Source organism: Theropithecus gelada, chromosome 8 (genome assembly GCF_003255815.1).
Source record: "Theropithecus gelada isolate Dixy chromosome 8, Tgel_1.0, whole genome shotgun sequence".
In the NCBI taxonomy this organism is placed as follows: Eukaryota; Metazoa; Chordata; class Mammalia; order Primates; family Cercopithecidae; genus Theropithecus; species Theropithecus gelada.
Genome location: NC_037676.1, coordinates 25,018,539 through 25,035,214, shown reverse-complemented (window position 1 = coordinate 25,035,214; position 16,676 = coordinate 25,018,539). Strand labels below are relative to the sequence as shown.

Sequence of the window (16,676 nt, the reverse complement as noted above, 5' to 3'; positions counted from 1 at the left end):
AAACATATGCAAATACAAAATAAAACACTTCTGGATGATATATAAGAAACCTGTGATGGCATCTCTGGTGAGAGGACAAAGAAACCGGGACAAAGAAGAGGGAAGCATACATTTGCTGTATTCCTCTTGATTTACCATTCTATATATGTATTTTTTTTTTTTCTGTCACCCAGGCTGGCGTGTAGTGGCACGATCATGGCTTACTGTAACCTCGAACTCCTGGGTTCAAGCAATCCTTCTGCCTTGGCCTCCTGAGTAGATGGGACTATAGGCGTGCATCATCATGTCCATCCTTTATTAGATTTTTTTAACCTAGTTATTAAAACAAAAACCTTTACCTATATTTGGTTTGTAAAACAGATGTACAAACTAGATTTGATTAATACAGTGGGGAAAGTTAGATGTAAATGTAGTCTGTGTGTGACTTAGAAGTATAGTGCTGCAAAATGAATGTTTTTCTTTTGTAAATGCAGTTTATTGGCTGTAGAAAACCTTTTTTTTTTTTTTTAAGACAGAGTCTAGCTCTGTCACCCAGGCTGGCTGGAGTACAGTGGTGCGATCTTGGCTCACTGCAACCTTCGCCTCCTGGGTTCAAGCAATTCTTGTGCCTCAACCTTCTGAGCAGCTGGGATTACAGGCAAGCGCCACAAAGCCCAGCTAATTTTTGTATTTTTTCTAGAGACAGCGTTTCTCCATGTTGGCCAGGCTGGTTTCGAACTCCTGACCTCAGGTGATCCACCTACTTCGGCCTCCCAAAGTGCTGGGATTATAGGCGTGAGCCACTGTGCCCAGCCTAGAAATTCATTTTTAAGAAAAGAATAAATCCTACCACTTTTCTCCCATTTAATTTTTGTTTTACTAGTATTTTTTCCAAAGTCAGTGCACGATTCAGTGGCTTTTAAATATATTCATCACTACTATTTAATTCCAGAACATTTCCATCACCCCTTAGAGAAACTCTGCACCCAGTGGCAATCACTGCCCTTATTCTCAACTCCCTTTCCCTCACACCGCTCCTGGCAAACACTAATCTACTTTCTGTCTCTACAGGTTTGCCTATTCTGGACATTTCATGTAAATGGAATCATAAACTCTATGGTCTTTTGTAACTGGCTCCTTTACTTAGAATGTTTTTAAAATCTATCCATGTTGAAACATATCATCAGCACTTCATTCCTTCTAGTGTCTGAGTAACATACCATTGTATGGATACACCACCTTTATCCATTCATCAGTTGATGGAGACTTGGCACTGTTTCCACTTTTTGGCTATCACGAGTGAGGAAGGGTCCTAGCAACATTCATATACCAGGTTTTGGGTGGATATGTTTTCAATTCTCTTAGATACACACCTGGGAGTAGAACTGCTGGGTCGCAAAGTAATTCAGTGTTTAAGGTACTAATAGAACAGTAAAAATCACAGTATGGTAGCTTGGAGGCTACCATAAACATTCACCTAAAGAAGTCTCTAAAAATATTAATTAGAAAACTCCAACTCATGTCTATTCGAAAGCAGTAAAAGACAAATTTATGGTCTTAGACCTGCAACATGGGACTTTTAAAAATTTAACTCCAAGAAACAAGTAAATATTTGTACTACATCCCCATCTCAATATCAAGCAGCATAAAATCAACTTAGAAAAGGGAGAGTAATTTACTACTCAGACTCTAGTATTATCTGTAAAATTTTTACATGGGATTAGAGGTTTTCACAGTACCATAAATAGGAGTAATACCAAAAGCCAAGTGCTATGGGAAATGTTTATTTCAATAAAATGGACCTCCAGTGTACCTAGAAGGAACAATATCTTCTATCTCCTTCACATTCTCCACAGCACTGGGAACTCAACAGATACCTGTTGATGTGCGGCTGAACAAAGTCTCACCTTAGCTCTACCCCCTTCCCATAAAAATCAGAGATGCAGACTCAATCAAACAGGAGTTTTAAAAATAAAACTACACTAATGTCTAAATCCTTTAAACTGACACTTTCAATGTTCTACCTAGACTACTCAAATTAATTACAGAAAGTACCTACTTTGTTCCTTCCCACAGAACCCGATATATATAAAAAGACTAGGAGCTCGCTTTAAGCAAGAGCTAAAGCATGAAAGCAACCAACATGTCCATCAAAGGATGAATGAATAAACAAAAGGGATATATACACACAATGGTCTATTATTCAGCCTTAAAAAGGAAGGAAATCCTGTCACATACTACAACAGGGATGAACCCTTAAGACATTATGAAATAAGCCAGTCACAAAAAGACTGTATAATTCCACTTGGAGGAGGAATCTAAAGTAGTCAAATTTGCAGAAACAGAAAGTAGAATGATAGCTGCCAAGAGCTGAGGGGAGGGGAAGAAGCGAGTTGTTTAATGGGTATAGAGTTTCAGTTTTGCAAGATGAAAAAGTTCTGAGGATCTGTCTCACAGTATGAATAGAGTTAACACTACTGAATGGTGTATTTGAAAACAGTTAAAATGGTAAATTTTATTATGTTATGTGTTTTCTATAATATGTATAAAAACATTAGGTAGCTAAAAATTTTCACTAAAAATTGGTTCTGTTGCTAGAAAAAAAAATAATGCTCACTTTATGTCAAGGAGAAAAAAGACAGAACAAGCAATGCCTTTGCTACTACCAATTCCTTTAACAACCATTTTTGCATGTTGCATGCCTTGATAAGAAATTTGTTCAGAACTATTTATTGCCTACAATAGCCTGTTTCTCTTGAATTAGAGTCTTCCCACTCTATTAGCCAAAAGGAAAGATTCCTCTTATGTTACCTTAGAAAGTCATCTACCCTTAAGAATCTTACCTTGCGGTAAGCAGGAAAAACCAGACACACAGGGTAACACCAAAAAAAGGTACTATTTCTGCTTTCATGCAGAGCAGACCTACGACGAGCCTGCAATGGCAGGTTATGAAAAGTAACACTGTTTCAGATCTAACCATGTTCTTCTGGATCTTTAGAAAATTTTTAAAATTTTGCCCCCAATCCTTTTTACCTACTCTGATTTCTCTCTTAACACAAGCTACTGAAGAACTTAAATTTCCTTCTGATTAAAGTATAAAATAAGCAACTGGTTCAAAATCCAATATATCCCTCTAATGTTTTTACCAATGAGAGACAGTTTTTAATAAAGGGTGGGAAAAAAAAAAGATGGGAGTGCACTAAATCTGTCAAGTCCAGTATTTTAGAGAAGATTAATCCCTCCCATGTTATCTCAGGAAAAAGTAATAAGAGGATTGATAAGAAAAAATACCCTCCTGAATAGTCTAAACACCATTATTACCATACAAATATCCTTGATTCTTCCAAATTTAGAGTCCAATAAATAAGTTTCAGTAAGTGTGTAAACATAGGCATAACTATAAGATTAGAGCAGAAGTTCTTAAACCAGATCACTGGTCCACAGACCTGTGAACTGGATAAAAAGAGATCATTCAAAGATTCCAGAAGAGAAAACTCCATCTGGTATTTGAACATACAGAGAGGATTTAACCAATAGAAACTAAAAGCTGCAAGTGTGTAACTCCCGGCAATGTGCTATATAGAAGTATTCAACGACTTGCCAAGGATTCCACATTTGCCAAGAGCAAAGATCTAGATGATATTGTAATCAACTACTGCCAACATTAACTAAAAACGTTCACATTAATTTTTAAAAATTTGCTGAGTTTTTTAAAATTACATTCTGTGTTTAAAACTGGACAGAAAACTGTTAAAGTCTACAAGCTCTGGCATTCAAGCATAGAAAACAGCCACAAAAATACTGAAAATATTAAGCAATAGTTGATATTACATCTTTAGAATGGGAAATTTAACTATTTAAAATGGAATTATGTTGTTCACTTTAGGATTTTCAGAAAAACATTGTTCCCTCTCTCCCTTCCCTTTAATGTTAAGTTGGGAAACAGTTACCAAGCCCATTTTATGCCTTCTTTCCTAGAACAGACCACACATCACCAAACTGCTACATGTTGGGCTCAAAATAAACACAATGTCAAGGTCACCAACTCACTTCTAATGACGAGGCAGGCAACCCAGGATGGCACTAAATTAGGCTGTGAGAATTTCAGTGTTCCTGATAGTTGAACCTGAGCAGACACTGTGGGGGAAACCGTAAAAAATTATTTTATTCTGGCAAATCTGTTACTGGTATTTAATCTCTGTAAGGGAGAGTAAGTTTAAAAATAGATACTTTAACGTCCTGAAGGTATTCTTCCTTCACCAAGATCACCAGCTGAAAGAGCTTAAAGCAGATCTAATTTGGTATCTAAAAGAACAGGGAGGGAGGGGACTGAAACAATTTCAAGTCACAGAAACTACTTTCATACGCAATTTTTTAAGACATTCATGCACAAAAGCAGTACACTGTTCTGATCACTTATCTTGTGGTTCATGAGACTTGTAAAGCATTATTACTAAAATGAAATCTATGAACAGACTAAACCAACAACTGTCAAATTTTCTGAATGATAGATCCCCTTAACTCTTACAATCTTAGAACAACAAAGAGCTTTTAAACTTTAAAATATTTCTTCATTGTAAAATAGCAATAAACCTCACACATTAACAAAAATTTTATGAAAAATGACTATACCACCCCCTCCCCACCAACAAAATTAATGACACTGCTTTACACTGCTGCAAATCTCTTTAATATCTGGCCTAACAGAATGAAGATTCTCTTAACTGTTTCTGTATTCAATATACTGTACCACAATATGCTTTGTCGATTAAATATGTGAAGAAAATCCAGCCTCACTCAGACAATGTAGTTAGAAAGGGAGGAATATTTTAATAGGTTTTTCAGGTAGTTATGGCTATACCTTTGATACGACACCAAAACTCCTCAGTGGTAGATTCTTAAAGGTTTGTGGAATGTGAAAACATATCGGTAGTCTGTCACATTAAAATACAATGCTCTAGCATGCACTTTTACTGATATATGACTGTTTAACATCACATGCATTGGTCACTCGTAAAAGACTGATTCACTGAGTTCTACAGATCTTCCAAATGTTGACATATTTATCAAAAAATCACATTCATTAATATGACTACTGATTTTATTTGAAAAAATCTTTTAAGTACTGGGAGGCTGTCAAGCTCACAATTACAGATACGCGTTTTCCAAAATTCTAATTTTTGCTTGAAAGCTCAAATTTCATCATGGGCAACAAACACTGTCTACTGAAGCAACAGTTTCACCGTTCTTTTGAGAAAACGTCCACCAAATATCCAAGTCCGAATAACCATAGTTTACCAGTTATTTAAAAAAAAAATGATGTTCCATGAAAACAGCAGTTGAAACTCAAAACAGCTGCACCAATGCTGCTCCTCCAGACAACCACTGTACTTTGCCCCCTTGCAGAGTGCTCTAGGTATACCTCCCATTCTGTCATGCAGAACGTTGAACAGATATGTGTTCAAGTAGAATTTAATAAAATTAAGTTTTTACTGCTTCAAGGACATTCTTAAAACTGATAGTTTTTTAAACTGCTGGTACATGGTGATGATGATTACCTCTACAACTACCCTTTTGTGCCACTGTCTTGATCTCATGCTAAGATGGCTTCTGTACCACTGCTGCAAAGTGTACTGAAAAAGGCAAGTATCATCTGAGTACTACTGTGAAAATAGTTTTGACTTCACAGACAGTTTGAATGAGTTCAGGGGTTGCCAGACCACACTTAAGAGAACCACTGGACTACATGATATCAACTTTGATGCCAGCTATGGACTCTGACCAGAGAAATGCACATATGTACAATTATACAATTTCACACACATCAGAGGGTTAACAAAGCCCTTATAACCGATCTATAGACAGCACATCTCAGCTAACAAATGCCATTAGCAGACCAGCCTGGGCAACATGTTGAGACCTGTCTCTACCAAAAAAATTTTTAAACACTAGCCAGGCGTGGTGGCCTGTGCCTGTAGTCCCAGCTACTCAGGAGGCTAGGGCAGGAGGATCACTTGATCCTGGGAGGTTGAGGCTGCAGTGAGCCGTGATCATGCCATTGCACTCCAGCCAGGGTGACACAGCAAGACCCTGTCTCAAAAGAATGCCATTAGCAGAAAATTCAATAAATCTCCAAATTATATTTGATTACTTCAAAATAAAAATTATCTACTAGGCATTACAAATAAACCTTGTTATAAACAAGAGCTGCAGTTCAACAACATCAAACACTTTCACCTGAACTAAAAGGAGATCAAGTTTTGAAATAAAATTATATTAGGAAAAGTGAAAGGTCTGAGGTAAGAATCCCAGCTTCATCACCTGCTCAAGATTATACTGTTAATTAACTTTCCCACCAGTCTACTTATTTCACAAGGTTTTTGCGAAGAACAGTAAATTAATAGATGTAAAGCACCTAAAACAATGCCTGGTACATAGTTAAGCACTCAAAAAATTTAGGTTACTCAAGATGGCCATGCCATGCCTTCCTTACAATGACTATACAGCAGTTTATTTATAGAAAATCTAATTTGCACCCAGGCTTTTTCTTTTCTGAGATGGAGTCTTGCTCTGTTGCCCAAGCTAGAGTGCAAGTGGCACGATCTCGGCTCACTGCAACCTCCACCTCCCAGATTCAAGCCATTCTTCTGCCTCAGCCTGAGTAGCTGGGACTACAGGCACACGACACCACACCTGGCTAATTTCTGTATTTTTAGGTTTCACTATATTGGCCAGGCTGGTCTCAAACTCCTGACCTTGTGATTCACCTGCCTCCATCTCCCAAAATGCTGGGATTACAGGCGTGAGCCACCACGGCCGGCCAGCTTTTACTTTTCTTTCCGTCTGCTGAGGAAGCATCTTATGGATACTTGATTACTTAATTATAATTTCCATCATCACCTTAAAGGGCAACAAGATTATAGTTGAGGATATTAGCTAAAATTTTTTAGCTATTTCCAGTCCTTCAGTTTTCCTATTTAACAGCATTAAGAAACTTACCTTTCTTCCTACAACTCAACTTTAAGATAAACTAGGCAAACATTTATATGTAAATATGTAACATATTGTAACCTCTTCATTGATTTTATGAATTTTTGCTTCAACCTCTCATCATTCTGCTTATTCTACAATTTTCAATAACTTGACTTTAATATGTCATTCACTATTACAGAGTACTAAGAAACATCCAAGACTAATTTTTGGTTTATTTTAATAACAAGACAAAATTTCAGCTGTATGTTTTCAATGGCCTTTATCTCTCATAATCTTTTGTCAAATGAATGTGAAAAAACTTAGTATTTTAAAATAAAGCAAGAAAACTATTTTATGCTAAACAGATACTATCATTCATGGTATTTAATGGGTAAATTGACACTACTACTTTAAGTGACTGTACTGAGTGAGGTCTACTAGACTTCAGTCAGTAGTAATGCTAGTGTTAAGAAAAAGAAGTGTCGGCCGGGCGCGGTGGCTCAAGCCTGTAATCCCAGCACTTTGGGAGGCCGAGACGGGCGGATCACGAGGTCAGGAGATCGAGACCATCCTGGCGAACACGGTGAAACCCCGTCTCTACTAAAAAATACAAAAAACTAGCCGGGCGAGGCGGCGGGCGCCTGTAGTCCCAGCTACTCGGGAGGCTGAGGCAGGAGAATGGCGTAAACCCGGGGGGCGGAGCTTGCAGTGAGCTGAGATCCGGCCACTGCACTCCAGCCTGGGCGACAGAGCCAGACTCCGTCTCAAAAAAAAAAAAAAAAAAAAAAAAGAAAAAGAAGTGTCACATGTCATACAAGGTAAGGATATTAACTAAGACCTTCACCATAGGTCATTAGGTTTCGGAATACAGCTAATGTGCCACTATTTTTAAATCCACAAAACAACAGGGTTCTACTATTTTTTTCTACTAACTTACCTTACTGCCTAAATCTAACATGCATACTACTCTAAGAAACACAGAAGATGGCCTGGGCAACATAGCAAGACTTTGTCTTTAACAAAAAAAAGATGCAGAAGAGACATGATTTTAAATTCTGTTCATATTATAGCATTATGGTATGCTATAATATAGCATTATGATATGGATTAAAACCATTAAATTGTGTGTGATATCAAAATATGGACTGTTTCTCAAATTTTTACTTATGTCCTTATTTGGGCATATTTTAGCCTCTACCATTTAAAAAATATTTTTCAAGACCCAGTCCACAAGGCTAAATCCTACCAACAGTAAACAGAAAGCAAACAGTTGAAAACACACAATGCACTTGGATCCAAGTTTCATAAAATCAGACTTTATAAGATAATATCCTAAAATAATTTCCTATGAAAGTTTAAGACTATCAAATATGGAGATGAGGTTCATTATTAAATATTTAATAACATCTGATATTTTAAGATTACTAAACAATTAAAATGTATATTAAAATAATTAAAACAACTATCTTGAATGGTTAAGTTGTTCCTTTTTTTTTTTTTGAAACAGAGTCTTACTCTATTGTCCAGGCTGGAGTCTAGTGGCACAATCACAGCCTAACTATAGCGCACCTCTCAGGCGCAAGCCTCAGTCTCCTGAGTAGCTGGGACTACAGTTGCACGCCGCCATACCCTGCTAATATTTTATTTTTTGTAGATACAAGGTCTCACTACGTTGTCCAGACTGGTCTCAAACTCCTGGATTCAAGAGATCCTCTTGCCTGGCCTCCCAAAGTGCTGGGATTCCAGGCGTGATCCACTGCACCTGGCCTGTTCCATTATTTTGACCAAATATTACATACTTCAGATTATCCACATGTATCTGAATCTTTAATAATTTATTTCCACAAGCAAAATTTAAACACATTATCAAAATCATTAGAAAAAATTTCTTACTGCTTGACTTTAAAAAATGAACTTGCTTTCTATTTTGTTAAATCCAGATTTTAAAAACAAATATTACATTATTAAATAACAAAAGGATGGGAAAGGGTCAAGTGATGGAAGCATAAATGGGGCAGCACTGGCCGTTGACAATGATGGGTGACAGGAGTTCATTATACTATTCCACATACTTTCCAGATTAAGTTTTTTAAAAAAACAAATAGTAGCCAACTTAACAAACAAGCAACTACTGTATTACCTTTAGGATGAAATAAACATTGTAGAGCACTACTGGTTCAGTAGAGAACGTGTGCCCGGTCATAACAACTTAAGCACTGACGTCCAATTTAATCATAGTGTGTGATGTAATATTGGGGCACAATAGGGACAGAAATGGGGGTGATAATGTGAACAGCTTAGTTATCACCTACTAGATGAGCAAGTCAGCTGGAAATGCTAAAATTGACAAGATACAGAAATATCATTTTATACCCAAAAAGGAAATGATGCACCAAGGAATTCAGCAGATGAGCTGAACAACTGCTCTTACGAGATGGACTAGGGATTAGGGAGTGGGGAGGTAGGGGACTGCCATTTTCCATCCTAAACTCTTTAGTACTGTATTAGATTTCTAAAATCCTCTTATTGTAAAATTTAACAGATAAAGAAAAACAAAAATTGAAACAAAAATGCCCAGGTTAGTCTTTACAAACATCTGTACAACCGCCATTCCAGTCAAGATGGCACCCAAGGGCCTCCCCTACCCTTCCCAATCACAACTCCCTTCCAACAGCTTAAAGGTAGCCACTATAGTGACTTTCATAGTACTTTTTACAGTACTTTTTTTCCTTTTACTTCATAGCTTTTCCTCATAGTTTTACCAGCTTCATATGTGTCTCTAAATCTATAGGATAGTTTTGAATGTATTTGGTAATTTATTATTAGTGGAATCAAAGAGTATGTATAAAACACACATACATGCTATTTCCTTCACTTTGAGAAATTTTTAGTAGGCTTTAAAGACAAATCCCCAATTTACTCATACTCCAAAGACTCTTCCTTCAAAGTAACAATAATATGAAGGTTCAAGTAATAGTATCTAAATCCTCATAAGGCTCTTTTGTGCTGGGTACTGTTCTGTTTTATGTGTATAAACTCATTTAATCATCAAAACAACACTGTAAAAAAGACAGGTTTCATTGTTATCCTCATTTTACAGAGGGCAGCTAGGCACAAAGAGAGGACCACACAACTGATAAATGACTGAGCAAGATTCAAACCATGTAGCCTAGCACCTGAGTCTGTGCTCTTACCTACTGTCTCATGACAGAAAGTTTTCAATAAAAGAAAAATTAAAAATATAAAATACATTACTAGCAATAATTTATTTTTTTAGGCCTCTAGAGAGTCCAGCATCTCAAATAATACCAGTAGTATTAATTACCAGTAGTAATAATTCTGTGGCTGGTGGTTCACATCTGTAATCTCAGCACTTTGGGAGGCCGAGGCAGGTGGATCACTTGAGGTCAGGAGTTCAAAGCAAGCCTGGCCAACATGGCAAAATTATCTCTAATAAAAATACAAAAATGAGCCGGACATGGTGGCATGCGCCTGTAGTCCCAGCTTCTCAAGAGGCTGAGGCAGGAGAATCACTTGAACCCGGGAGGCGGAGGATGCAGTGAGTCGAGATTGCGCCACTGCCATCCAGCCTAACAGAGTGAGACTCTGTCTCACCAAAAAAAAAAAAAAAAAAAAAAAAAGAATTTGGGCTGTTTTTAGATGCTTTTGGAAATTAACAAGATTAAAGTACAAGGAAGAGCAGAAATCACCTAATCCATTCTTATTATTCCATTACTAAACACACAGAAACCCAGGGGAGTACTTATCCCCAGTGACACACACTAGTTTGTGCTGGAGCTAGGGTAAAAACCCAAGGTCTCCAGATTTCTTTGTATTATACGGTTGTATATCATCAATCTGGTTATAAAAAGCCTACCAATGATTCTGCAGACAGCATTTTAAATTTTTATTTTAAAAAGTCTACCAAATAACTAAATCCATGACTGCTAGAAGTACATCTCAATCATCCCCTTACCACTTCTCATCCCCTTTCAAAACCTAAGAACAGTAATATTTATGTTCCTTCATTCAAACAAATATTCAACTACTGCGTGCCAGGCATTGTTCTAGACAGAGCAGTTTCATGCCTGCATAAGGTACGAAGATAAATCAGTCCTGCACTAAACTTTGTAGTACGTAACAGTAGAGACGTGGGGTACTCTATGATATCTATGTAATGAAGTGCCATAAAGGAAGATTTTAAAAACAGGTATTTCCAAAAGACAGAATTAGCAAAAAGGTTAAAGGCATGATTTGAGGGATGAACAGGATCCTGGTAAGAGAACTGTGGGAGGACTGTCAGGCATTCCAAGGTGGAAGCAGCAAAAACAAAGACCCTAAAGTAAGACAGCATAGAACGCCTTTGAAGAACAGTATCTGTTTAGCTGGGTCATCAGCCATGGCAGCAAATAAACTGAGAGAAGGAGAGGCCATATTGGACAAAGGTCACACATTCTAGACTGAGATGTTTGAACTTAATTCCTAATCCAGTGGATACAGTGATCCACCGTGGACTTATGAGGAAAACGACAAAACTAGGACTGCATTTAAGATTAACTCTCAGCCGGGCGCGGTGGCTCAAGCCTGTAATCCCAGCACTTTGGGAGGCCAAGACGGGTGGATCACGAGGTCAGGAGATCGAGACCATCCTGGCTAACATGGTGAAACCCCGTCTCTATTAAGAAATACAAAAAAAAACTAGCCGGGCGAGGTGGCGGGCGTCTGTAGTCCCAGCTACTCCGGAGGCTGAGGCCGGAGAATGGCGTGAACCCGGGAGGCGGAGCTTGCAGTGAGCTGAGATCCGGCCACTGCACTCCAGCCCAGGCGACAGAGCGAGACTCCGTCTCAAAAAAAAAAAAAAAAAAAAAAAAAAAAAAAAAAAAAAAGATTAACTCTCAAGCAAAACATAGGATGAAGAAGCAGGGAATAATTTAGGAACTTACTGCAACTCAGATGAGGGAGAGTGGAAACCTGAACAGAGGTGAAAGCAGGTATGCAAAGAATATTAAGGCATTACAGAGTAAAAATGGTATGCCCTGGCAGCTGACCGCATGTAGACGGGAGAAAGGTAGGCAATATGGAGACAATCAAGATGTATCATTAACAGAAAACAGGCAAGTAAAAGTTGAGCTACATGTAACCTGTTTAAGAAATCAGTCTACGTAGGGGGGTAGGGAATGTGTTAATAATCTTATTTTACTTCAGAAAAGCAAATCTTCCCTTAGTAAAACAAACAAGACTATAATATTCAAACTCTAGTATGCAGAAATACCCAAATTAAAGTGGTGTCACTTGAAAATTGGATTTTTATACTTAATACGTTTGTATAATGATACCTATTAGAACAAGTCGTATTTTTACTAAGATATATGTTATTTTACTAAAATATATATACCAAGTATCAGCGTTTTAGGATGCTAAGAATATGCTTACGTTAAAATATTTAACCTCTAAAGAAAATTATTTAATGAATCAGTAGAAAAACGCACCTACTAAGTATCAGCAAAGGGGAACTATAACTGATTTATCTCCTAACTTCATCTCAATATGTTCTTGAAAACTGACTTTTTTTTCTGCTCAGCATCTTTTGTTATAGAACTTGCTTTCTTTGCTTAAAGTCACAGAACATTAAGGGAGGACTTAACGTATATCACAAGCTATTTGGTTCAGTTAGGTAAATGATCTTCAGTTTGAAATACCAATTTCTTCTCATTAAATAAAGCCATGCGGTCTTTCTGCCTAATGTGTAATAAGCAAACTATGAGCTCCTTGTGGGCAGAGTTTATGTTCTAGACACCAAGCACCCTCAGTGCTCAGCATTTAGGGGAACTTTCCTAAGGGAATAAATGGAATTCAACCAAAGAATATTTTCCAAGTATACAGCACTTTCACAACTTGGTGAGTGTTACACAACTGCACAGAACTAATGATCCAATACTGGAGTGTCTACTATTCAACAGGTAATATAGTTACAACATGAGTAATACACAACTCCTCCCTTGAAGTTAGGACTTATTTCTCTAAACAAGTCAAACACTACTGACTTCATCAGAAAACCTTGATTTACACTATTTGCATGACCATCAGTCAGTCTCTTTTGTCTCTGGTTTCTCATCTAAGAAACAGATAAGGATTCAAAAGAAAAGCTCTGTAAAATATGACAAGTATAACCTGTGCCAGTTGGCTTCCCATAGGATTCACCACACTCTAAAACAGACACTTCATTAAGAATGACACTGACACAAGCAAATAAAAGCATTCGGCTACCACCCACCACCTGAAATACGAGGACAACACAATCTAGGGAAAAAAGGTTTATGAATTTTCACCAAATTTTTAAAATTCAAAAGTACATGTTTGAATTTATGAGTTTTGTTTGGAAAATTCCTACTGTAATTCAAGACACACAATACCATTAAAAAACGTCAACATTTCTGAGGAATGAAACAATGCAACAACTTTGTGGGAAATGCCTCTGCAGCCTAAGACCATCTCGAATGCAAAACCTTGAAGTTCCAAAACTTAAACTTCTGAAACACATTAGTAAACAAATTTGGGGAGAAAATTAGACGCAAGTACTTCAACTGATCAAACACAGTTTCTACCTGCACAAGAATATACGCTTCCTAGAAGACAAGCGATATATGCATAGCATTGTTACTGTCTTATCCACCTAAATACCAGAAAGACAACAAAATGAATAACCTGAGCTATCTTTCTTCACAGAATATGCCAATCAGCATCACACTCCCAAAGTGGACAAATTCATAAGTAGTTAAAAATCTTCCCATAAAAATCAAAGACGCTGTTAAGAATGTTTCTGAACCAAATGTTGACGGCACCTATTTCAATTTACTTATCTAAAACAATGTACAAACATAAAAATGCATCGCCAGTTATTTGTATGTGGAATTTACATAACAAAGAAACCCTTAAATGAGGCTCACAGCTTTCACGTGAGGATTTTGTATGTCTCATCACCTTTCATATAAATTCAGAGGAAAAAATAATAAAAACAAGGCATAAATAACAAATGAAATTTAAGGCTGTTTCTCAGAAAGGTAACTTTTAAAACTGTTCTTACATTTCTTGGACAATAAACACAAAATCATCTCGAATTTATAGCAGCTTCGGCTTCAAGGAAATCCCTCAGTAGGAAACATTTCTGAAAAAATTATATATCCAAAATTTGCATTATTAAACGCTTTCTTACCTTCTGCTACATCATCATCTACTGCTCCTTTCACCTGAGAAAAACACCACTGAATATCATTCCCTCCTCCAGCTCCTGGAAAAAGAAAACATACCAATTAAAACCGAGTTCTGCTTATGTTGACTCTCGTAAACACAGAGATGGTATCCATGGTTGGCATGATACTAACAGCCTAGTTCTGCCCACACATACAACTACCACCAAGAGCACCAGTTTGGAAAAAGATGAGACCCCAATAGTTGGTACTGTATTAAAAAGAAAAAAACAAACATTCCAGGTATGAAATTATTTAAAGGTACATGATCTACGGTCATTATACATCTGTTCACAAACCTCCTCTCAAATACAGTAAAAGCCTTACATTCAGGCAAGACCTACCAGAAAAAAAGTAAATACCAAGAGTTAAAGAGTTTTCTTTTTAAGTGTACAAAAAGCCTGCAGAAGAATTAATAAGGTTAACTACCATGAAACATAGAACGAAGAGAAAACTTCGGGAACATTACTGCCTGGGTAAGAAGTAATGATTCATATGAACCCTATCACCAAAGTGCACACACAGCAAACACTACACCCATTTCTTTGCATTCATTACCAGCAAATCACTGGCTCCAGACAGAGAGGAAAAGAAACCGAAATGAATGCTGCTAAAGAGACTGTCAAAGGAAGCTTGTTCTGCTTCCCTTCACCTCATCCCTCGACTCCAAAGGACCTGGCAAAGAATTCATTTCGCTAACATGTCATCTCGTGCAAAACAATTTTAATCTCATTTCATTATTCAACAAGGCCAACAAGCAACTTGTTTATAGCAAACCTTAAGTCAATCCGACACGTTAACTTTTTCAAAAGGTTTAATTATCTAAATAATGAATATAATAGCACGGAAAACTGGTCTCATCGCGGAATGTTTCTATTTCACGTGCAAGTACTGAGGTCGAAATGGTGAAAATGTCCTGGGGCTCTAGGGAGAAAGAAACTGAATCTAAATCCGGAGTTGATTCTACTACATGAAGGAAAAGATTTAGCAACACTAACATGTACAAAAAGAATTCTCAAAGCAATTACATTACTTCTCTCTCCCCCATCACCCCTATTCCTTGCTAAATTTATTCCTAAACTGATTTTCTCTCTACATCCTTTCCCCTCCCTTTCAAAGCTTCTACCTAAATCTCTCTCCTCCTTGCTATTTATATCTCTGAACTCCGCAACTATTTTAACTAACTCTACCAAACCCTTTTGGGAAAAGGACATCTGCAAAAAAGCTAACATACTAAACGGAAAGTTTAAATTATTTTCATGCAACTTGCTGTACATGAAAGGCCTTGCACTCTTCGGCGGTAAGAGGGAAGAAACGGAAACGAAATGGTTCGAAACAAAAAATTTAGGCTTCCAGTCTCAAAAATACTGGCATCCACAGTGGGGGAAAAAACACACATATGCCCCCATTGTATTTTAACTTGTAAAGCGCTCTTCTCGGTGCAAAATAAATGTGTATATACACCCAAGAAGACTTGCAGCAGGCGGAAAAATACAAATTAAATGAAGACCTGCAGGAAAAAAAAAAATAAAGGCGAGGGGCGAGGTGGGGAGGTGGGAGAGGATCCAGCAGGCTCCCGAGCGGGAGGGACAAATCTGCACGCGCCCCCACCCCGCCCCACCCACGCCTCACCCCAAGCTCGCCGGCACACCCCACCCCCACCCCCGCCACGGCGCCAGCCCCGTTCTCCAAGCCCAGTGACTCTCACTGTGACCACTTGCCTCCCGGGAGCCCTCCCCGCCCCCACCCCACCCCTCTGGACCCTACTCCCTCAAACCCGAGGGGCGTCCTGTGGCTCCGCGCGAGGCGCGGGCGGTCGCTAGGGGGTGATGGAGGGAGAAAGAAGGAAGCGGTGCCTTGTCAGGGGGCGAGGGGGATTTCTCCTTTACCTGCCATGTTGCGCTGCAAATGGTGACCCTGCTGGGTTCCTCGGGGTCTCCGCTTCCTGAACTCACCCCCCTCACCTGGGGATGGGGGGGTAGAGAGGGCGGATGGCGGCGGATGGCACCTGCGGGGGGAGGGGACGGGGGCCGGGGGAAAAGGAAGGAGGGGCGGGCAGACCAGCCGGCAGGATGCTAGATTTCACTCTGGGGCTTCCCCGCTCGTGCTCTTTCTCCGGCAGCGGCAGCGGCGGCTACGACAGCGACGGCGGCGGCGGCAGCGGCAGGGGTAGGCGACTCCACTTTCAAAATGGCGCCGGCTGGCCTGGCCAGTGACGTCACGCAGGGGGCGGAGCCGCCGGGCTGGGGCGGAGAGCGGAGGGGGAGGGGCGGGGGAGCGGCCGGGCCCGCTCCTGGCCACGCCCCCTTCCTGCTGCGCTCGTGCCCCGCCCTCCGCGTCCGGACCGGGCGGGCCTGCGCCGCTCCCGCGTCTGGCCATGGCGCCCCATCTGCCCGCTCTGCCTGCGCCAGGCCGCGGCTGTATGCACCTGGCAGTGTCCCAGCCTTTCGCACTAGCGCGGGAGCTCTGGGGCGGGCT

General features: G+C 39.2%; 1 protein-coding gene across 3 annotated transcripts in view; it reads right to left on the bottom strand.

Moving 5' to 3' along the window:
* The window catches only part of PPP2R2A (protein phosphatase 2 regulatory subunit Balpha), an 81,392-nt gene extending 64,972 nt beyond the window's left edge, over positions 1 to 16,420 (bottom strand). Inside the window, exons 1-2 of one of the 3 annotated variants that reach the window (XM_025394706.1) lie at positions 16,088 to 16,420; positions 14,165 to 14,239 (exon numbers count right to left, since the gene is read on the bottom strand). In XM_025394706.1, the coding sequence (XP_025250491.1) occupies positions 14,165 to 14,239; positions 16,088 to 16,094 (82 nt within the window). In that variant the 5' untranslated portion in view covers positions 16,095 to 16,420. Of the gene's footprint in view, positions 1 to 14,164; positions 14,240 to 14,627; positions 14,690 to 16,087 lie in introns of those variants that run through there. The other 2 variants (XM_025394707.1, XM_025394705.1) reach the window with 2 other exon arrangements.
* Positions 16,421 to 16,676: the final 256 nt, after the last annotated feature.